General features: G+C 44.0%; 1 protein-coding gene across 1 annotated transcript in view; it reads left to right on the top strand.

The window, feature by feature from the left end:
- Positions 1 to 13,605, top strand: part of CEP41 (centrosomal protein 41) — a 125,048-nt gene extending 111,443 nt beyond the window's left edge. The window contains exons 10-11 of the mRNA XM_075345351.1: positions 647 to 865; positions 12,918 to 13,605. Of these exons, the coding sequence (XP_075201466.1) occupies positions 647 to 865; positions 12,918 to 13,057 (359 nt within the window). The 3' untranslated portion in view covers positions 13,058 to 13,605. The remainder of the gene's footprint in view (positions 1 to 646; positions 866 to 12,917) is intronic.
- The last annotated feature ends 9,768 nt before the right edge of the window (positions 13,606 to 23,373 follow it).

Raw genomic sequence — 23,373 nt, 5'->3', positions numbered from 1 at the left:
TTGTTACTGTTATTTCTCAAGCATATAATGTGGGATTAGTTAGTACGAGAAGTGTTACAGAACATTTACAGAGACTTTCCCATGAACCGAGTTAATTTTCATCAATAGATCTTGAAATAATAATAATTTTCACAATAGAATGTTTAAAATAAAATGTTCCTGTGCGGAGATAATCTTATATGTGTCACTGCTATGTACTGTGTAATGGCCGTGTCTGACCGTACAGGGACATGATCTGATCATATAGACATTACTTCATGAGATCGAAAATAATTCTTTCTTTAAGGTAACACATTTTTAAAAATGGGCAGGGAAGAGTCTGCGATGATCACCTGCTGTAATATCCGTATATTATTTTGCTTCCTCCCTGGCCTAGGAGATGTGATATGATCAGACCATGTTCCTGTACAGTCAGACACGGCCATTACACAGTACACAGCAGGGACACATATGTAAGATTATCTCAGCACAAGAACATTTTTTTTTTAAAACACATCCAATTGTGGAACTTATTATTCCATGATCTATTGATTAAAATTAACTTTAAAATTAACCTTATTTGTGGGGAAAACCACTTTAAAAGCAGCACTTAAACTGTGTAGATCATATGATGAGTTGACCTCTTACCCAAGTGGTTTTTGCACAGGTTTGAAAGTCATAGCACAGAAGTTTCCAGACGGCCTTACAACCGGTTCATTCCCAGCCACCTGCCTACCCCAACCAATACAATCCAAATCTGCTCGCAAACGGACCACCCTAAAAGAACCTCTCACAGCTGCAGAGAAGAAGTGCAGATTTTCTTGTGAAGACTTGGAGAAAATAGAACAACACCTTGAGAAACTGCTCATGCCAACAGACACTGCCAGTAAGTGCTCACCAGCTATATGTTCACAAAATGAAAACATTGACCTGTTTAGGATCATGATTTATTGCAGGGATTATCCATTCATTGTTCTGATATATAGGAAGGCTGTTGCCAATGCTCCCCTACGGTCATGGGTGCATGTTCCTAGGATTCACCCTCTCATTCATTATAGGAAGTTGTGGTGGAACAAGAGAGCATAGATATATGCTAAATGATAGAAACTAGGCACAAAATGGCACATGGGCTTTACGGTACTGTCATTATTCCTGAAAGAGTTAATACAAAAAATTCTAGAGTAGTGCAGAATAACAGGCTTCTGAGGTCCCTATTTATATAAAAATTAATGGCTGTGTGGGAAAACACATTTTACTAATTTGTATATACTAACAAAATATCATATGTTTATAGAAAATAATGGGGAAACTGCTATCACTGCAGATCTATTGCTTTTTCAAGGATTTTAGTTGAAAGTAACATATATCTCCATAAATGTCTAAAATTCTTGTTCCAGTCACTCAATGCTCAGGATCTTGGAGGGAAAAATTAGCTCTATTGGGGCAGATTTGTTTGTGTTTTATGGTTATACATGTGTCCATTTTTTTATTATTATGAATATAATATAGATGAATCTTTTTATTAACCATACAACCTATGGGTGATGTTGTGCCCTTCGTGACGACAGGTTGTGAGCAGGTATTGGAATATATTAAACTACAAACACTAGGTTCATCTTTTGGAGAAACCAAACCAGAGCCTTGTACATCTCATCCCTGACAAAAGTATCCTGACACCTACACGTTTATAGGAGCTTCTGTGACATCATATAACTGCCTATGAATTAAGTTAACCCACTTTACAGCTGAAACAGGTTTACATTCAGGATTTTTTAGGTTGTCTGAAGTAATTTGTGAAGACATACTGATGTTGGATGAGCAGGGTTGAGGTCAGGAATAGTGATGAGCAAGCACTACCATGCTTGATACTTGTTAACCCCTTAACGACCCATGACGTACTGGGTACGTCATGGATCGCGTGCCGGCTGGCGGCCGCGATCCGCGCACATATCAGCTGTTATCAACAGCTGACATGTGTGCCTGCTAGCCGCGGGTGGAATCGCTTCCACCCGCGGCCATTAACCCCTTACATTTCGCTGCCAAAATCTGGCAGCGATATGTATATGGACGCTGCCATGGCAGTCACTTACCCCGCTCCCACCGGAAGTCACGTGACATGATCACGTGACTTTCGGTGGTTGCCATGGTAGCACAGGGTCATGTGATGACGCCTGTAGCTAACATGACTCACTTCCTCTCAATGCCGGAATACAGCCGGCATTGAAAGTAAAGCAGCAAATCTGAGATCTGCAGATAGTGCAGAGCGATCGGATTGCGTAGCGGCAAAAAAATTCCAAACGCCAAAATTACGTTTTTTGGTCGCCGCAAAATGCAATAACAGGCGATCAAAACGTAGCATCTGCGCAAAAATGGTACTGTTAAAAACGTCAGGTCGAGACACAAAAAATAAGCCATCACTGAGCCTCAGATCCTGAAAAATGAAAACGCTACGGGTTGTGGAAAATGGCGCAAAACGTGCGCCACGTTTTTTGGACAAGCTTGTGAATTTTTTTAACCCCTTAGATACAAGTAAACCTATACATGTTTGGTGTCTACAAACTCGCACCGACCTGAGGCATCACATGGATATCTCAGTTTTACCATATAGTGAACACAGTGAATAAAATATCCCAAAAACTATTGTACGATCACACTTTTTTTTTTGCAATTTTTCCGCACTTAGAATTTTTTTGTTGTTTTCCAGTACACTATATGGTAAAACTTATGGTTTCATTTAAAAGTACAACTCGTCCCACAAAAAACAAGCCCTCATATGGCAAGATTGATGGAAAAATAAAAAAGTTACGCCTCTCGGAAGAAGGGGAGCAAAAAACAAAAACGCAAAAACGGAAAGTGCCTGGGGGCTGAAGGGGTTAAGGGCAGTTGGATGCTCGGATGGGTATGACTCGTGTACTAAATCTAATCGAAGTCAATGGTTGGGGGGCTTTTTTCTTGAAGATTTTTTTTTTAGTCACCCATTGACTTTCAATATTCCAATATACTCCAGTTGCACCCATCCGAGCATCCAACTGCTCTTAATGAGTACCCGAGTATGCAAGTGCTCGCTCATCACTAGTCAGGACACTGTGCTGCTAGTCAAATTCAACAACCCTAAACTCATTCATGCCTTTATGGACGTTGTGCACCTGGGGTACAGTCATGCTGGAAAATAAAATGGGCTTCTCCAAACTGTTCTCACAAAGTTGGAAGCTTCAATTGTCCAAAATGTGTTAGGATAATAAAACATTAAGATTTCCTTTTCCTGGAACTAAGGGGCCTAGGCCAAAGCTTGAAAAACACAACCATAACATTATCTCTCCTCCACTAAACTGTACAGTTTGCATAGTGCAGTCAGACGCATAATGTTCTCCTGGCTTTCACCAAACCCAAACTTGTCCATCAGGATACCAGATACAGAAATGTGATTTGTCACTCCATGGAACACTTCAAACGCGGCATCGTCCGATGGTGGCATGCTTTACACCACTTTATCGCTTAGCATTGTGCTTGGTGATGTAAGGCTTGCAAATGCAACTTATTGGCTATAGAAACCCATGTTGTGAAGCTCCCAGAGCACAGTTTTTGTGCTGATATTAAAACCAGAAGACGTTTGGGGCTCTGCAGTTGCGTTGGTGACTTATGCACTATGCGCCTCAGCACTCGGTGACCACAATCTGTTACTTCATGTGGTCTCACTTTGTGGCTGTGGTTATCAAGCTCTTCTGCTTTTCAATAATGATGCTCACAGGTGACTGTGGAATCAAGGAAGAAAGTTCTAACTGACTTGTTCCAATGGTGCCATCCTATTACAGGACCATGCTCAAATTCAGTGAGATCTTTAGAATGACCCCTTGTTTCACAAGTATTTGTAAGGCCCAATTCACACATCTGTGTGTTGCAGTCTATTTGCACGGATATCCCGCTCGTCTCCTTACTGGAATATGACAACTGTGAGGCTGTTGAGATTGGGTAGGGAGAATCACAGTCCATGATCATGGACCCTGACGTATAAATGTGTGAATGCAGCCTTAAGGCCCCCTTCACGCGTCAGTGATTCTGGTACATGTGTTGCAGTTTTTATATGTACCAGAATCGTGGACATATGCAGACCCATTAAAATCAATGGGTCTGGTCACACATCAGGGATTTCTCGCTGGCTTGTTTCTGTGTGGTGTACACACTTGTCCCGCACAGAGACATGTCCGGTTTGTTTTCTGGCATCACAGATGTCCCACGGACCACAGTATCGTGTGAGCCTTGTAACACTTACAAAAAAAATGACGTACATTTAAAATAAAAAGCTTTTTAAGCTCACCAGTCTCCAGCTATGCTGTCTTCTGTCTTCAGCTGCTGCTGTCTCTGCGTCCAGGCTGGTTAATTATGCTCATACATATGCACTGCACAGCGACGCGGAAGTAGCTGCAGAAGGGGAGACAGCAGTGGCCAAAGACAGCATCGCAGGAGACTTCAGCACCACAGACAGCAGCAGCGTGGACAGGTGAGTATAAGTACCTGATCTCCGTGTATTATCACAGATAGCACATGGAGATCACACATGTGCCAAAATCACGGCACACGGAGGGACATATGCACCTTTTATCACGTCATTGAAAAACGTGTGTTTTTTACTGACGTGTGAAGGGGGGGATCTAAGGCAGATTATATTGCTCGTTGCTGGATTTAGTAGTAGATGTACTTGCTCCCTAATGGTACTTCTCACATTTTTGGTCCATATGCCCTCTCCCCTCCCACACACGTTCTCGGAATCCCTGTATAATGGAATATGTAACAAAATTTTGTGTACTACTATTTTTTTTATTTTTGTTTGTTTTGTGTTTTTACTGCCACACTTTTACTGCACATAGCAGTATGTTGTATGAAAAACTCCAAATAAGTTCTCAGATTATTTATTTTTGTTTACTTTTCTTAGACACTGATTTTTCAGCGATGTTACTGATTAGGCTGTGTGCTGTTGTTTAAAAAAAAACAAAACCAAAACAAAACAAAGACAGAAGGGTTTTATGATTGTCAGTGCTGTGCTGGACTAGCTGCCCGCGTGCCTCCTGGTCCATCCTCATCACCAGCGCCGATTAGAAACAGCTTACGGTCAACATACAATATGTATAGAAAGCTTTAAACGTATAGAAAAACTACACTGGAATAGATAATCAAATTAATCTTTATTGGAACATACCAAAACCATCATAAAAACAGATGCACAGTAAGACTATGACATAAAGGAGATGCAGCATAACTGAGTGACGCAGATGATATTGAAGCTGCAATGGCAAAGAATGTAATAACAGAAATATGGATGTACATATTGTACTGGGAATAAATAATCAAAATTACTAAATAGTGTCACCAATTGACAGCCTTATAATGATACAGTGACTTAATAAATCTATGAACAGTACATCCTGATAAGCAACATTTTACATAATTAAACTGCCATATGCAGAAAAAATTCTGTACCACCCAGTCACATGCTGGAAAACCTTACCAGTGGGACACCCTGACGCATTTCGCCGTGGTTTTTACCATGGGCGTATGAGTGAAAAGAACAAGGCCGGTTTTTATAGTAGCGATATAATTAGCCTATCAACAATCATGGTGCGCTGTGTAAGAAAGGACCAATAAACATACAGGGGATAGCGCAACCATCCCTGCATTGGTGGTTTCAAATAATGCGGGGCACATTAGCATAAAATATAAACTTGCCCCAAACGCTAACAGACTCCGGATGTGGGATCATAAGCGTCCGGAAACTGGAAGTAAGTTACAAGTATAACATCGATGTGCGGGGTAACTGAAAAAGGCTCCCCTAAAATGCTAATACATTCCGCCGGGTGGAAGTGCCATACACACTAGTGCACACCGGCACAGCAAGTAAATGGACCTCAATGCGTTCCAAAAATGCGGAAGTGTAAGGTACCGCCGAACACACTGACAGAGGTGCATACAATACTACAATACCGTAGATACTACAAAACAGGCGCACTGAAACAAAATGGCACCCAATAGGAAAATTTGAAACCTATATGTAAGGAAAGAAAATATGCTCATAATTATCATAATATTATTCATACAGATAAATCTAAATATTGCACTATACCGAAGAATAAAAACAGGACAAACATATATATATATATATATATATATATATATATATATATATATATATATATATATATATATATATATATATATATATATATATATATATGAGACTGTGACCGGCGTTATCTATGACGGCCGGTATGTCTCGCCCCGGTTGTGCTCACTCCATGATAGAAAGTAAATCCACTCCAGGGTTAATGCTGTTTTCCTGCAGCCTGAAGGAAGGGTTAAATGGAAACAGGAACGAGGGCAGGTGTGCCGGGTGTGAGGGAGTGAACAGAACTCCCTGAGCTCTCTGCTGGAGAGGCACATGTATATTGCTGTGGACTTTTGTTTGGACGTTAAACCGTGTGCTGAAAACCTTAATGCCTGGATCCCGTGTCTTCTGCTGCGCAGCCGACCGTGCTACCTCACATATGGTGGAGAATGCGGGCATGACAGTCGGTGAGGTGTAGCATCCATCCCTGGTGACCCAGTAGCACATGTCCTGGATTCGAGCGGCTATTCTACAGCCCAAACCCGGTGACGCCATGGAGGACATACTAAAGCAGCAACAACAGACTAATGCACAGCTACAAGAGGCTAATGCACAGCAGCAACAGACCAATGCACACCTGCTCCGGGCGTTGGAACGTCAGCAGCAATCCTTGCAAGCGCAGGACAAAAGGCACCAAGAACAGCTGGTTCAGGCCAATGTACGTCAGCAGCAAGCCTTGCAATTGCAGGAACAAAGACATCAAGAACAGATGATTCTCCTGGCCAAGTCGATCCGTGCCGGACCGGCAGCAACAAACCCAGGACCGGGTGACGACGGCAGCGTCCGGAAAGCGGTGAGACAAGCGTTGCAAAAGATGACCCCGGGGGATGATGTGGAAGCGTTCCTGGCGGTGTTTGAGCGGGTGGCCGAGCGGGAAAAGCTGCCGACCCCCCCCGTGGGCTGAGGTATTGTCGCCCTATCTGACGGGGGAACCCCAAAAAGTGTACCTGGACCTCTGTACCGAGGACGCCATTGACTATGTGACCCTGAAAGCCGAAATACTGGCTCGGTTGGGGGTGAATACCTATGTACGGGCTCAGCGGGTAAATCAGTGGTTCTATGAGGAAGCCAAACCCGTACGCTCCCAGGCCTATGACTTGTTGCATCTTGTAAAAAAGTGGTTGCAGCCTGACACTCTGAGCCCGGCGCAAATGGTGGAAAGGGTAGTAGTGGATTGTTTTGTGCGCACTTTACCCGTCACCATCCAACGGTGGGTAGGACAGGGTGACCCGAGTACCCTGGACCAATTAGTGTCCCTGGAAGAGCGGCATGTGGCTACGCAGGACTTGATACGGGACACTGAGACTTTGCGTACCGCCCGTCGGTCCGGCCCCTCCAAGCCTAGGGCCAAGGACCCACCGCTGACAACGGTGCAGGAGTCCCCTACCGTCCCGTCTGAGGCCGCGCCCACCATTCCTGAGGTCCGGAAGGTTCTGTACCCTAAACGACAACCCGTCAAGGGGGTTTCTGTCCCCATTAGATGTTGGCGGTGCCAGCGGGTGGGACATATGGAAGCCCAGGGTCCACTCGCCACGGAGCCCATGGATTGTGGGATTACCCGGCGGGGTTCAATGTATGCTCAGGTGGTGTGTACCGCTGACCTGGTCTCCCCAGAGACTGAGCCCCACTTGTGCCAAATACAGGTGAATGGATGTCCGGTTACAGGCTTGTTGGATTCCGGAAGCTTAGTGACCCTTGTGCGATCCACCTTGAGGGCTAAAGTAAAGGCCACAGGACGTACCGTGGGGGTGGTTTGCATACATGGGGACCGCCGAGACTATCCCACGGGGATTGTCACCATCACAGCACCTTGCGGTCAGGTCAAACATGAGGTGGGACTTCTTAACACTCTTCCCTATGACGTGATCCTAGGAAGGTATCTGCCCTAGTTTTGGACTTTATGGAAGGGACCCCCTAAGTCTCCTCAGATATTGGTCAGTCCGGGACCTGAGCCCTACAATCCTGAATCCGGGACACCTGCCGTAGGGGTTCCCATGATAGGGACAGAATGTGAACCCGATAGGTCGCCCCTAGAGGTATTGGCAGGAGAGGCTGAGACGGTCGAACCCATCCCGGAGTTGGAGGCGTCCCCGGATACGTTTGGGACAGCCCAACTCCAGGACCCTACATTAATACATGCCCGGAGTCGGGTGACAGTGGTTGACGGAGTGGCACAGCTGCCCGGTGCCCAGGTAAGGTACTCCCATTTCGCTCTTAAGCAGGATTTACTCTACCGGGTAGATGAAATACGGGGCGTGGGGGTAGAGCAGTTGGTGGTGCCCCAGCCGCATCGCCGGCGGGTCCTCGACTTGGCTCATAAACACCTGATGAGTGGCCACCTAGGGGTCAAGAAAACGCAGGAGCGAATATTGCAAAGGTTCTATTGGCCCGGGGTCTTTGGGGAGGTAAAACGGTTCTGCGAAACCTGCCCGGAGTGTCAGCTTACCGCACCCCTGACCCATTTTCGCAGTCCGTTGGTACCGTTACCCATTATAGAAGTCCCTTTTGAACGGATAGGGATGGATCTGGTGGGGCCCCTCGTAAAGTCCGCTCGAGGGCACCAACACATCCTAGTGATCGTTGACTATGCCACCCGGTATCCCGAGGCGATACCTCTCAGACATACTGCAGCAAAGCTTATAGCTCTGGAGTTGTTTGCTGTGTTCTGCCGGGTGGGGTTGCCCAAGGAGATCCTTACGGATCAGGGGTCCCCATTCCTGTCTAAAGTGACCAAAGAGCTATGCCGGCTACTCCAGATCAAGCAGTTGCGTACGTCCGTGTATCATCCTCAAACGGACGGTTTAGTCGAGCGTTTCAATAAAACCCTGAAAACCATGCTCAAAAGGGTGATTTCCAAAGACGGGAAAGACTGGGATATGATGCTTCCCTATTTGATGTTTGCCATACGAGAGGTGCCACAGGCATCCACGGGGTTTTCGCCTTTTGAATTGTTATACGGGCGACATCCCCGGGGATTGTTGGACCTGGCAAAGGAAACATGGGAGCAAGAGCCCACCCCCCATAAAAGTGTGATTGAACACATTTTGGGTATGCAGAACCGCATAAGCGCGGTCATGCCAATTGTGAAGGAGCATTTACAGGAGGCTCAGGCCGCGCAAAGCGGCCGCTACAATAGACAAGCCACCGTGCGGACCTTTAAACCCGGGGATCGGGTGTTGGTATTAATCCCCACGGCGGAGAGTAAATTCCTGGCTCAGTGGCAAGGCCCCTACGAGATAAAGGAAAGAGTCGGGGTGGTTAACTATAAAGTATTGCAGCCCGGTAGGCGGAAACCTGAACAAATATACCATGTCAACCTATTAAAACCTTGGCAGGAACGGGAAAGCCTGATGGCTGTTTTTTCCCCATCTCCCTCCTCTTCGGGTCGTTCACATCCGGCTCCAGCGACCTCCGGAGAGGACGAACCGGAAGTAAGGATTGGAGAAGCCCTCACCAAGACTCAGAGGCGAGAGGCCAGACGGTTGGTTCAGCAGAACCCCGATGTCTTCTCCGAGCTGCCCGGTAGGACCAGTCTGATACGACATGATATTGTCACCGAGCCCCACCTGAAGGTACGCCTGAAGTCATACCGGGTACCGGAGGCTCGACGACAAGCCATATCGGAGGAAGTAAAGACAATGTTACGCCTGGGGGTCATCGAAAAATCCCGGAGTGAATGGGCTAGTCCGATTGTCCTAATACCAAAACCCGATGGCTCCTTAAGGTTCTGCAATGACTTTAGGAGATTGAACGAAATATCCAAGTTCGATCTCTACCCCATGCCCCGGGTGGATGAGCTGATTGATAGGCTGGGACAGGCGCGATATTTTACCACGCTCGACCTGACCAAGGGGTACTGGCAGGTGCCACTGACTGAGTCCGCCAAGGAGAAAACCGCTTTTGTTACGCCAGAGGGTCTCTTCCACTATGTTGTCTTGCCTTTTGGGTACATTGGCGCTCCGGCCACGTTCCAGAGGTTGATGGACTTAGTGCTGGAACCCCACCAGGCGTATGCATCAGCGTACCTTGATGACATCATTATTTACAGCTCCGAGTGGCAGACCCACTTGGAACAGGTACAAGCGGTGGTGGACGCGCTTCGAACAGCCGGATTGACAGCCAATCCCAAGAAATGTGCGTTGGGACTCACGGAAGCCCGCTACTTGGGCTACGAAGGAAGGGTTAAATGGAAACCAGAACGAGGGCAGGTGTGCCGGGTGTGAGGGAGTGAACAGAACTCCCTGAGCTCTCTGCTGGAGAGGCACATGTATATTGCTGTGGACTTTTGTTTGGACATTAAACCGTGTGCTGAAAACCTTAATGCCTGGATCCCGTGTCTTCTGCTGCGCAGCCGACCGTGCTACCTCACAATATATATATATATATATTATGAACAAGACATAAATTGCATATGGGGCTAAAAAAATGCAAAATACAAATAACTTAATACATACATAAAAATGTAAGTAAGTGTATAACTAGTTAATGAATACTTTGATTACATATATGAATATGATATCCATATGAATAGATAATATAATGAGCAAAATAAAGTGCATTAATAACAAGTGTAATGTGCGAGTGCAACACACGTGATTAAAGTTCCAATGAAGATTAAATTTGATTATCTATTCCAGTGTAGTTTTTCTATAGGTTTAAATATTTTCCACTGGTGGACAACCAGGCTATTCATATTGATATCATGGCTCATTTGTTTGAGTGGTGTTCAATATTGTAGGCTTTTATGTATAGAAAGCTGCTAATCAGTAATGTGGGCAAGGTCAGCTTTCTGAGCTCTAAACAACAACAGACGAGGTGGAGGAAAGCTTGACATGCCCAATGGAATAGGTCACCACACGTCCATGGAGTGCAACGATATGAAGTCTGCCAGGTGGACTATAACTGGAATAGAAGGAAAAGATATCGGCACATCCAAAGTAAAATAATTTCTTTCTTTATTGTCACATGGTATTAAAAAAGTCCATCCATATTCAGAAGACCCTGACGCGTTTCCGACGCAAAAGAGCGTTCTTATTCATGGATGGATTAAGGACGCTCTTTTGCATCGGAAACGCGTCAGGGTCTTCTAAATATGGATGAACTTTTTTAATACCATGTGACAATAAAGAAAGGAAATTATTTTACGTTGGATGTGCCGATATCTTTTCTTTCTGAGCTCTGCTATATCTACAGCAGAGAAAATGGATTGTGGCACAACTGCTGCACCCAGTATACTAAGTGATTCATCTCTGGAATCAGGGTCTCTTTCCCCACATTACGCTGCTGACAGGTTCCCTATAAAACATTAGAAAAATAGCGGACTTATGTAAGGAACTACCTAATAACATGTACAGCAGATATTTTGGTCACTGGTGTACTACTGTTTTTTTTTGTATTTTTAACCTCTTCACAACACATGACGTACTGGGTATGTCATAGATCGTGTGAGGTTAATCCCTGCCGCAGACAGTCTGCAACGATCCCTGCACATGTCATCTGATTTAGACAGCTGACATGTGTGGCTCTCAGGCATGAGTGGATCCGCTTTCCACTCGCGCCTGTTAACCCCTTGAATCTTGCTGTCACATTTTGAAACTGCGCTCCGTGGTAAGCATTCACTTACCTGGCACTATCGGAAGTCCCGTGATGTGATCTCGTGGATCCGATAATTGTCATGGTAGCACAGGGTCATGTGATGACTACTGTAGCTATCATGAGTCACTTCCTCTTACACCCGGCAGACTGCGGTGTATAATAGGAGAGCTGCTTTTCTGCAAATCTCAGCTGTGTAGCTGTGATCTGGAGAAATGAAAGAGTGGAAATGGAAGAGCGATCAGACTGCTGATCCTTATAGTCCCCTAGGGGACTGGTAACAAAAAAAAAAAAAAGTTTTAAAAAATAAAAAAAATTAAAAAAAAAAACAAAAGTTCAAATCACCCCCCATTCGGCCCATTGAAAATGAAAGGGTTAAAAAATAAAAAAAATTTCACATATTTGGTATTGCTGCGTTCAGAAACGTTTGATCAAAATGTAAAATCAATTAAACTGATTGGAATTTTTTAGCCGCTACACCATTTACCAAATGCCAAAATTACATTTTTTGGTCACTGCGTATTTTGCATAACATGCGATAACAAACGATCAAAACGGAAGCATCTGCACAAAAATTGTACTGTTGAAAATGTCAGGTTGAGACGCAGAAAATAAGCAGTCACTAAGCCATAATAGATCCCAAAAAATAAGAACGCTACGGATTGTGGGAAATGGCGCAAAAAGTGCGCCTTTTTTGCACAAAGTTGTGATTTTTTTTAACCCCTTAGATAGACACCAAACAAGTAAATGTTTACTTTTATGAGCTCGTACCGACCTGAGGCATCACACAGACACGTGAATTTTACCATATAGTGAATGCTGTGAATAATATATTTCAAAAACAATCAGGTAGTCGCACTTTTTTTTGCAATTTTTTCACACTTGGATTTTTTTTTGTCGTTTTTTCCAGTACACTATATGGTAAAACTAATTGTTCCATTCAAAAGTACAACTCATCCCGCAAAAAATAAGCCCTTATATGGGAAGATTGACGGAAAAATAAAAAAAGTTACAGCTCTCAGAAGCAGGGGAGCGAAAAAAAAAATGGAAAATTGTCCAGGGGGTGAAGGGGTTAAATACTTCTTCGCTTACTAAATATAAACCTATGTCTTGCTACTGGAGACCCTAAACATTTGAATATAATACATATTGCAATATAGATTATATCTCTACTTTTTGTTTCTTTTAGGCCGTCTCAGCAGATTATCCACTGGAAGATCAGAGTCTAAAACCGCTAACTCAAGAAACAGCCAAGTCCCATCGTCTGCCAGTTCGGTCAGCTCCCGGTCTATCCGCAGCATCAGCCCACCCTCCAAACCATGGAAATAGTGTTCACCCTCTGTAATAAACAACTGTTCTCACCCATCCCCATGTCTATGCCCAGTAGAGCAGATCTTATCCGTGCTCCAGCAGTATTGCTAGCGTCACCCTGGTTGGAGTGGGTGCGGGACAAATAGAAGGCTGTTTACAGGTTATTTAAATCAATGTATAGAAGGAACACTTAAATTAAGTTATTTATATGTAGTTGTTTGCAGTTTTCTTCTAGGTTGTAGAGCAGGTCCCCAAGGGCTCCTGGACTCTTCAGGTTTAGAGATTGCTTTTACTCTTGTACATAATGCTGTTCTATGTCTGACTACCTGACTTTGTGTCTGTCCTTACAACCCGCGGTCCTAATACTAGGTTTTTAGGATTTTTTTTTTTTCGAGAAACACATTTCACATCCCTTGCGAACACACATTTTACATCCATTGCGATTGGAGACTTACATTATCCGTGCAATCTTTTATATAAAACAGTACAGACCAAAGGTTTGGACACACCTTCTCATTCAAAGAGTTTTCTTTATTTTCCTGACTCTGAAAATTGTAGATTCACATTCAAGGCATCAAAACTATGAATTAACACATATGGAATGAAATACTTAATAAAAAAGCGTGAAACAACTGAAAATATGTCTTATATTTTAGGTTCTTCAAAATAGCCAGCTTTTGCTTTGATTTGTGCTTTGCACACTCTTGGCATTCTCTTGATGAGCTTCAAGAGGTAGTCATCAGAAATGATCTCCCAACAGTCTTGAAGGAGTTCCCTGAGATGCTTAGCACTTGTTGGCCCTTTTGCCTTCACTCTGCGGTCCAGCTCACCCTAAACCATCTTGATTGGGTTCAGGTCTGGTGACTGGAGATCAGGTCATCTGGCGTAGCACACCATCACTCTCCTTCTTAGTCAAATGGCCCTTACACAGTCTGGAGGTGTGGTTGGGGTCATTGTTTTGTTGAAAAATAAATGATGGTCTAACTAAATGCAAACCGGATAGAATAGCATGATGCTGCAAGATGCTGTGGTAGCTATGCTGGTTCAGTATGCCTTCGATTTTGAATAAATCCCCAACAGTGTCACCAGCAAAGCACCGCCACACCATCACACCTCCTCCTCCATGCTTCACAGTGGGAACCAGGCATGTAGAGTCCATCCATTCACCTTTTCTGCTTCGCACAAAGACACTGGGTGGATCCAAAGATCTCAAATTTGGACTCATCAGACCAAAGCACAGATTTCCACTGGTCTAATGTCCATTCCTTGTGTTCTTTAGTCCAAACAAGTCTCTTCTGCTTGTTGCCTGTCCTTAGCTCTTCTTAACAGTTGTTCTAGAGATGTGTCTGCTGCTAGAACTCTGTGTGGGAATTGACCTGGTCTCTAATCTGAGCTGCTGTTAACCTGCAATTTCTGAGGCTGGTGACTCGGATAAGCTTATCCTCCACAGCAGAGGTGATTCTTGGTCTTCCTTTCCTGGGGCAGTCCTCATGTGAGCCAGTTTCTTTGTAGCGTTTGATGGTTTTTGCCACTGCACTTGGGGACACTTTCAAAGTTTTCCCAATTTTTCGGACTGACTGACCTTCATTTCTTAAAGTAATGATGGCCACTCGTTTTTCTTTACTTAGCTGCTTTTTTCTTGCCATAATACAAATTCTAACAGTCTATTCACTAGGACTATCAGCTGTGTATCCACCAGACTTTTGCACAACACAACTGATGGTCCCAACCCCATTTATAAGGCAAGAAATCCCACTTATTAAACCTGACAGGGCACACCTGTGAAGTGAAAACCATTTCCGGTGACTACCTCTTGAAGCTCATCAAGAGAATGCCACGAGTGTGCAAAGCAGTAATCAAAGCAAAAGCTGGCTACTTTGAAGAACCTAGAATATAAGACATATTTTCAGTTGTTTCACGCTTTTTTGTTCAGTATTTCATTCCACATGTGTTAATTCATAGTTTTGATGCCTTGAATGTGAATGTACAATTTTTTTTTTTTAGTCATGAAAATAAAGAAAACTCTTTGAATGAGAAAGTGTGTCCAAACTTTTGGTCTGTACTGTATATACAACTGTTTGATCCCAAAACAAAATGTGCATGGTATTGGGCATTCAGCATGACTGGATGTATGGGCACAGTTTTGGGGAGCTTTTCCAGGTATGAAAACCTGACTTCATGTCTGCCCTTACAACTCTGTCTTGAATCATAAGCTACTAACAAAATTACAACCCCTGGCAAAAATTATGGAATCACCTGGCTCTGAGGATGTTCATTCAGTTGTTTACTTTTGTTTAAAAAAAGCAGATCACAGACTGGGTACAAAACTAAAGTCATTTCAAACGGCAACTTTCTGGCTTTAAGAAACACTAAAAAAAATCATGAAAACATACTGTGCTAGCCGGTAATGGTTACTTTTCAAGACTAAAGAGGGTGAAAAAATTATGGAATCCTGAAAAACAAAAGGACACTCCAATATATCACTAGTATTTTGTTCCACCACCTCTGGTTTTTACAACAGCTTGCAGTCTCTGAGGAATGGACTTAAATGAGTGACAAACAGTCTCTTCATCAATCTGGCTCCAACGTTCTCTGATGGCTGTTGCCAGATCAGCTTTGCAGGTTGGAGCCTTGTCATGGACCATTTTCTTCAACTTCCACCAAAGATTTTCAATTGGATTGAGATCCAGACTATTTGCAAGTCATGTTATTGACCTTATGTGTCTTCTTTTAAGGAATGTTTTCACAGTTTTTGCTCTATGGCAGGATGCATTATCATCTTGATAAATGATTTCATCATTCCCAAACATTCTTTCAATTGATGGGATAAGAAAAGTGTCCAAAATTTCTATGTAAACTTGGGCATTTTTTGAAGATGTATTGACAGCCATCTCCCTAGTGCCTTTACCTGACATGCAGCCCCATATCATCAATGACTGTGGAAATTTATATGTTCTCTTCAGGCCGTCATGTTTTTATTGTTTAGCTTTTCTGTATGTAAATCCCATTTCTTTTAGGCGTTTTCTTACAGTTCGCACAGACATTGACTCCAGTTTCCTCCCATTTATTCCTCATTTGTTTTGTTGTGCATTTCCTGTTTTGGAGACATTTTGCTTTAAGTTTCCTGTCTTGATGCTTTGATGCGTTCCTTGGTCTGCCAGTATGTTTCCCTTTAACAACCTTCCCATATTGTTTGTATTTGGTCCAGATTTTAGACACAGGTTATTGTGAACAACCAACATCTTTTGCAACATTGCGTGATGATTTACCCTATTCTAAGAGTTTGATAATACTCTCCTTTGTTTCAATTGATATCTCTCATGTTGGAGCCATGATTCATGTCAGTCCACTTGGTGCAACAGCTCTCCAAGGTGTGATCACTCCTTTTTAGATGCAAACTAACCAGCAGATCTTATTTGATGCAGATGTTAGTTTTGGGAATGAAAATTTACAGGGTGATTCCATTATTTATTCCTCATAATTGAGTGATTCCATAATTTTTCCCCGTTTGGTCTTGAAACGTAACCGTTACTGGCTAGCACATTTATGTTTTCATGATTTTTTATTTTTAAGTGTTTCTTAAAGCAAGAAAGGTGCCATTTGAAATTACTTTAGTTTTGTGCCATGTCTGTGAGCTGCTTTTTTTTACTGAATGAACATCCTTAGAGCCAGGTGATACCATACTTTTTGCCAGCGGTTGTAGGTTTTCATTTTTTTTTTTTTGTGACTGAACTTTTTTGTTCATCTGTGCAATCTTTTATTACTGTTTGATCTGTATACAAAATGTGCATGGTCCTGGGCGTTCAGACTGGTAGCCTCCTCCCCTCTGCCAAGTCCTTACTCGTCTTAATTTCTGACTCTGTGAATGCCTTAATGGCGTATAGGCTGTAGATTGCCAACAATGTAATCCAGACTTTCAGAAAACAAATATAAATTCTGCATTTAATTCTGCTACTTCTCCTAGCAAATAATATTGGATAACTGCACTACAACAGGGAATTGCTATTTAAACAGTTAACTAATAAGTTTTCATTTTTTCATTTTATCTGTGACTAAAATAAATTGCAGTTTTGATATGTCTTGCGTTAAATTGGGGAAAAAGTTTGTTTTTTTATGCCGAAATGTGCAGCTTTATGAAAATTGAGCCACTTGCCAAAAGACAAAAATAAAGAAATTTGGATCCTTTATCAGTAATATGCTGCTGCTATCCAAGGTAAACGTGTGTGTGACCACAATCCTCAATAGGACTATTGCTGTGTGACACGAATAGGAGTTGTTTTGGTACTTGGCAGCACCGCAACACTTAGGCTTCTGCCACACTCACGTGAAAATCACGCACGTGCCGAGAGACACGTATTTCCCCTGCGTGTTGCGTGCAGGTAAGTACGTGTCTCTGGTACGTGCGGTACACGTGTGTTCTACGTGTGCTATCCGCGATAGCACACGTAGAACCGGTAATTATTATACTCACCTGGTCCTTCCTGATGTCCGCGCTGCTGTCCGTGGTGCTGATCCTCGGTCTCCAGCCCTCCCGTCTCCCCGCTGCTGCTGCTGCCAGGCAGTGAAGTGAATATTCAATGAGAATAATGAGCGGCGGTCGGCAGCAAGAGGCAGCAGCGGCAGAGACAGGAGGGCTGGAGAAGGTGAGTTAATGTTTTGTTTTTTTTTCACTGACATGTGTGTTTTCTCCGGCGCGTGTCACACGGGACCGCATCCACACTACACCCGTGTGGTACGGGTGCGGGCCGTGTGACACCCGTGCTGCCGGTGAAAAAACGGACATGTCAGCGCTTTGAAAAACGCACACACGTACAAACGCACACGGACACACGTTCTGTGTGGTTTTACGTGTCTGTGCCTGCTACCATAGGGTAGCATTGCTGTACGTGTCTCCGTGCCGCCGGTACGTGTAAAAAATGCCAAACACGTACCGGAGGCACGGATGTGTGGCGCTAGCCTTAAATAGAGCTGCACAGAGCAACTCCCATCAGTGCGTTTACTTCTGTCCTCCGCCTGTGCTTCTAACAGCTGCTTGGAAATAGTGTGGGGTGTTGGACCCACACTAACCTGACATTGATGTCCTAACCCAAGGATCTGCATCTCATGACTAATTCTGGAAATCCCCTTAAAACAAAATAAAGAAAATGATGTGTCTGCGAGTTTTTTTTTTGTTTTTATACATTACCATCTTGTACTTTTTGCTAAAATGAAAATTACATTTTTTGTTTGGGGTGCAAATGCAAAGGTGTATGTGCTAGCCTGTGCATTAGGGGGTCCTCAACCACTTCCATTTGCTTATGGGTATCATCTAACCTGGAATTCGCAACATCCAGCAATTGAGAATGTGGGACTGGTTTGTGGATCACTTGCAGCTGAGTCGAGAACACTTTAATCTTACCGACTATTTCTGAAGCACTTGCAGGAACAGTACACACCAAAATAAAATTGAATTAAATCATAATGCTGTTAAAGTATTATAGAAAGGTATGTTTAAACACATCTTTTCTGTATCAGTATTGTGCTCTCATCAATTGTGCTGTCAAAACTACTGACAGACCTTTTAACTTGATATTTATATTCCTCAAAAATTGTCTCTAATTTCTGCAAAAACAATTTGACCAAACCATGCTTTATTTTCTTTATTAGTACTACTTATAATAATAGTAAAATAAACGACTATTTGCATGACATATATTTCTCAATCGATCTAGTTAATTTCTCCACCAGGATGGAGAAATTGGCTAGATTGATTGGGAGCGTTGTTTGAGATCCTCATCCTTCCTTCGTTTTTCGGTGAAAGCTCCTGGAGAGATCTTTTTTTTCACTTTGGATCACCTGGGGCAGCAGATCATACGGATCCAACACAAAGAAAAAATCCTATAAGGTGTAACTGTGGGCTTATTTGTTCTCATGCACAGATGAGTGCATATATACACTGTGTGCAGAATTATTAGGCAAATGAGTATTTTGATCACATGATACTTTTTATACCTATTGTCCTACTCCAAGCGGTATAGGCTTGAGAGCCAACTACCAATTAAGTAAATCAGGTGATGTGCATCTCTGTAATGAGGAGGGGTGTGGTGTACTGACATCAACACCCTATATAAGGTGTGCTTAATTATTAGGCAACTTCCTTTCCTTTGGCACAATGGGTCAGAAGAGAGATTTGACAGGCTCTGAAAAGTCCAAAATTGTGAGATGTTTTGCAGAGGGATGCAGCAGTCTTGAAATTGCCAAACTTTTGAAGCGTGATCACCGAACAATCAAGCGTTTCGTGGCAAATAGCCAACAGGGTCGCTAAAAGCGTGTTGGGCAAAAAAGGCACAAAATAACTGCCCATGAATTGAGGAAAATCAAGCGTGAAGCTGCCAAGACACCAGTTTGGCCATATTTCAGAGCTGCAACGTTACTGGAGTATCAAAAAGCACAAGGTGTGCCATACTCAGGGACATGGCCAAGGTAAGGAAGGCTGAAAAACTACCACCTTTGAACAAGAAACATAAGATAAAATATCAAGACTGGGCCAAGAAATAGCTTAAGATTGATTTTTCAAAGGTTTTATGGACTGATGAAATGAGAGTGACTCTTGACAGGGCAGAGAGCTTCACTCAGACTCAGACGCCAGCAAGGTGAAGGTAGGGTACTGGTATGGGCTGGTATTATCAAAGATGAACTTGTGGGACCTTTTCGGGTTGAGGATGGAGTGAAGCTCATCTCCCAGAGCTACTGTCAGTTTCTAGAAGACAACTTCTTCAAGCAGTGGTAGACGAAGAAGTCGGTATCGTTCAAGAAAAACATGATTTTCATGCAGGACAATGCTCCATCACATGCATCCAACTACTCCACAGCGTGGCTGGCCAGTAAAGGTCTAAAAGATAAAAAAATATTGACATGGCCCCCTTGTTCACTTGATCTGAACCCCATTGAGAACCTGTGGTCTCTCATAAAATGTAAGCTCTACAGGGAGGGAAACCAGTACACCTCTCGGAACAGTGTCTGGGAGGCTGTGGTGGCTGCTGCATACAATGTTGATCGTAAACAGATCAAGCAACTGACAATCTATGGATGGTAGGCTGTTGAGTGTCATCATAAAGAAAGGGGGCTATATTGGTCACTAATTTTTTGAGGTTTTGTTTTTACATATCAGAAATATTTATTTTTAAATTTTGTGCAGTTATATTGGTTTGCCTGGTGAAAATAAACAAGTGAGATGGGAATATATTTGGTTTTCATTAAGTTGCCTATAATTCTGCACAGTAATAGTTACCTGCACAAACAGATATCCTCCTAAGATAGTCAAATTTTTAAAAAAAACCAAACACTGCAAAATATTAAGCTTTGATATTTTAGTCTTTTGGGTTGATTGAGAACATAGTTGTTGATCAATAATAAAAAAAATCCTCTAAAATACAACTTGCCTAATAATTCTGCACACGGTGTATATACGGTATATATTTTTCAAACACAATTTTCTGTGAAAATCACTACAATCAGATTAGTGCCACATTTGTTTCTCTATTGTTTCCCTTAAATAAGATGTACCTGCATAACATAGTTGGATTTTGACAATTCAGTTCCAGCTTTTGCCTGTCTGCCACTCTACATCCTTAGTAGTTCTCTGAATAGATGACAGAGCTTGCCTGCACCTTAAAGGGAACCTGTCATCAGAAATTTCGCCCAAAAGCTAAAAGATTCCCCCTCTGCAGCTCCTGGGCTGCATTCTAGGAAGATCCCTGTTATTATTGTGCCCCATGTGAGACCAAAATAAAGCCTTTATAAAGTTCTACCTTTTTGTATGCAGCTTCTGTAAATCCGTCCCGGGGGCGGGCTCTCTGCCGTCCGTTATTCTGCCTCCTGGTCCTGTATGCCGCCCCCATCGCTCCTTTCCATATCTGATGCACCGCCCACTGCTCCAGCCATCCCCGCGCATGCCCAGTGCCAGTCTCACAGGACTGAGCAGTTTGACCGCTGGTGACGTGTGCGCAGGCAAGTGATTATGGACGGGACTGTGACTGTTATCAGCAAGTACCCGGCCATAATCTCTTGAGCGCGCAAACCTCTCCAGCCGTCAGACACACTGTGCTCAGGGTAGTGCTAGACTGTATGGGCTGCTTTCAGGGATGACGTCCCTTTGTCATGTGATAGTATTTTGAACACGCCCCTATCACATGACAAAGGGACGTCATCCCTGGAAGCAGCTCATACAGTCTAGCACTACCCTGAGCACAGTGTGTCTGACCGCTGGAGAGGTTTGCGCGCTCAAGAGATTATGGCCGGGTACTTGCTGATAACAGTCACAGTCCCGTCCATAATCACTTGCCTGCGCACAAGTCACCAGCGGTCACACTGCTCAGTCCTGTGAGACTGGCACTGGGCATGCGCGGGGATGGCTGGAGCAGTGGGAGGTGCATCAGATATGGAAAGGAGCGATGGGGGCGGCATACAGGACCAGGAGGCAGAATAACGGACGGCAGAGAGCCCGCCCCCGGGACGGATTTACAGAAGCTGCATACAAAAAGGTAGAACTTTATAAAGGCTTTATTTTGGTCTCACATGGGGCACAATAATAACAGGGACCTTCCTAGAATGCAGCCCAGGAGCTGCAGAGGGGGAATCTTTTAGCTTTTGGGCGAAATTTCTGATGACAGGTTCCCTTTAACCACAATGTTATACATTCACACAGACTATGCAGGAGTGAACGGCGTGCACATAGTACATAGGCAGGTCATCCTTTTATCATTGCTTCTTAAATGGCACTGCTTCAGGGGGAGGATGTATTCACTTAAAGGGAACCTGTCAGCAGAAATTTCGCCCAAAACCTAAAAGATTCCCCCTCTGCAGCTCCTGGGCTGCATTCTAGAAAGGTCCCTGTTATTATTGTGCCCCATGTGAGACCAAAATAAAGAGTTTATAAAGTGGTACCTTTTTGTATTCAGATTCTGTAAATGTGACACGGGGGCGGGCTTTCTGGCGTCCGTTATTCTGTCCCCTGATCCTGTACGCCGCCCCCATCGCTCCTTTCCATAGCTGATGCACCGCCCACTGCTCCAGCCATCCCCCGCGCATGCCCAGTGCCAGTCTCATGGGACTGAGCAGTGTGACCGCTGGTGACGTGTACGCAGGCAAGTGATTATGGGCGGGGCTGTGATTGTTAGCAAGTACCCGCCCATAATCTCGTGAGTGCGCAAACCTCACCAGCGGTCACACTGCTCAGGGTAGTGCTAGACTGTATGGGCTGCTTCCAGGGATGACGTCCCTTTTGTCACGTGATAGTATTTTGAACACGCCCCTATCACGTGACAAAAGGGACGTCATCCCTGGAAGCAGCCCATACAGTCTAGCACTACCCTGAGCAGTGTGACCGCTGGTGAGGTTTGCGCGCTCACGAGATTATGGGCGGGTACACAATTGTTTTTGGTTTGTTTTTTTTTTACCAGGTGAACCCCCTTTGAGCTTGTCACAGATATGGTATGTCTTTTAAATATTTCGCATAAAACATTCCACAAACCATGAAATGAAAATGCAAATCACTGATGCTAGTATGGCCACAGATAATTATGTGCTTCCCTCTGTAAACCGGTTCTCTTGGATAGGCTACATTTTATACAATTTTTTTCTTTTTCCTCGGAAAGCTCACCAACCCATAGTTTCATTTATCCATACACACATCTATGTGAAAAATGCATCCATGTTTTTGATGTGTGAAACTCAGAGCATGTCTTAGGCTAAGTTCACATTTCCGTTGTTTTGCATCAGTCGCATGCGTTGCTCGACGCATGTGACTGATGCGTTGTACAACGGATGACAAAGAAAAGAATTTCATTGTCGGACTCCGTTGTGTGCGGGGGCGGAGCTGAGGACGTCAGTGCCGCGGTCTGCATGGCTAGGGACAGGTGAGTGTGTGTGTCTCTACATGTGTGTGTACATGCGGGGGCGGAGCGCGATGGGGCAGAGCTGAGGACGTCAGTGCCGCGGGGACTGCAGGGCTGGGGACAAGTGTGTGTGTGTGTGAGTGTACACATGCGGAGTGCGGGAGGGGGCGGAGCCGAGTGGTGAAGTGTCGGCCTTCTTGCACACTGTATCCAGGGTAAATATCTGGTAACTAAAAGATATTTATCTTGAATACCAGCATACACCGCTTAGCGCGGGCTCCCTGCACCCGTAACCACTGTAAATATCGGGTAACTAACCAAAGCGCATTGCTTGGTTACCCGATGTTTATCCTGGTTACGGGGGCAGGGAGCCAGAGAGAGCATGCACAGCAAAATCCTACGGATCGCGCTGCTCAAAAAACGTTACAGGCTGCGTTGCTCCCGCCCGGCGGTCAGTTA

Source organism: Anomaloglossus baeobatrachus, chromosome 4 (genome assembly GCF_048569485.1).
Source record: "Anomaloglossus baeobatrachus isolate aAnoBae1 chromosome 4, aAnoBae1.hap1, whole genome shotgun sequence".
In the NCBI taxonomy this organism is placed as follows: Eukaryota; Metazoa; Chordata; class Amphibia; order Anura; family Aromobatidae; genus Anomaloglossus; species Anomaloglossus baeobatrachus.
Note: the sequence above shows the minus strand (reverse complement) of the source record. Positions and strands in the feature narration are given on the sequence as shown.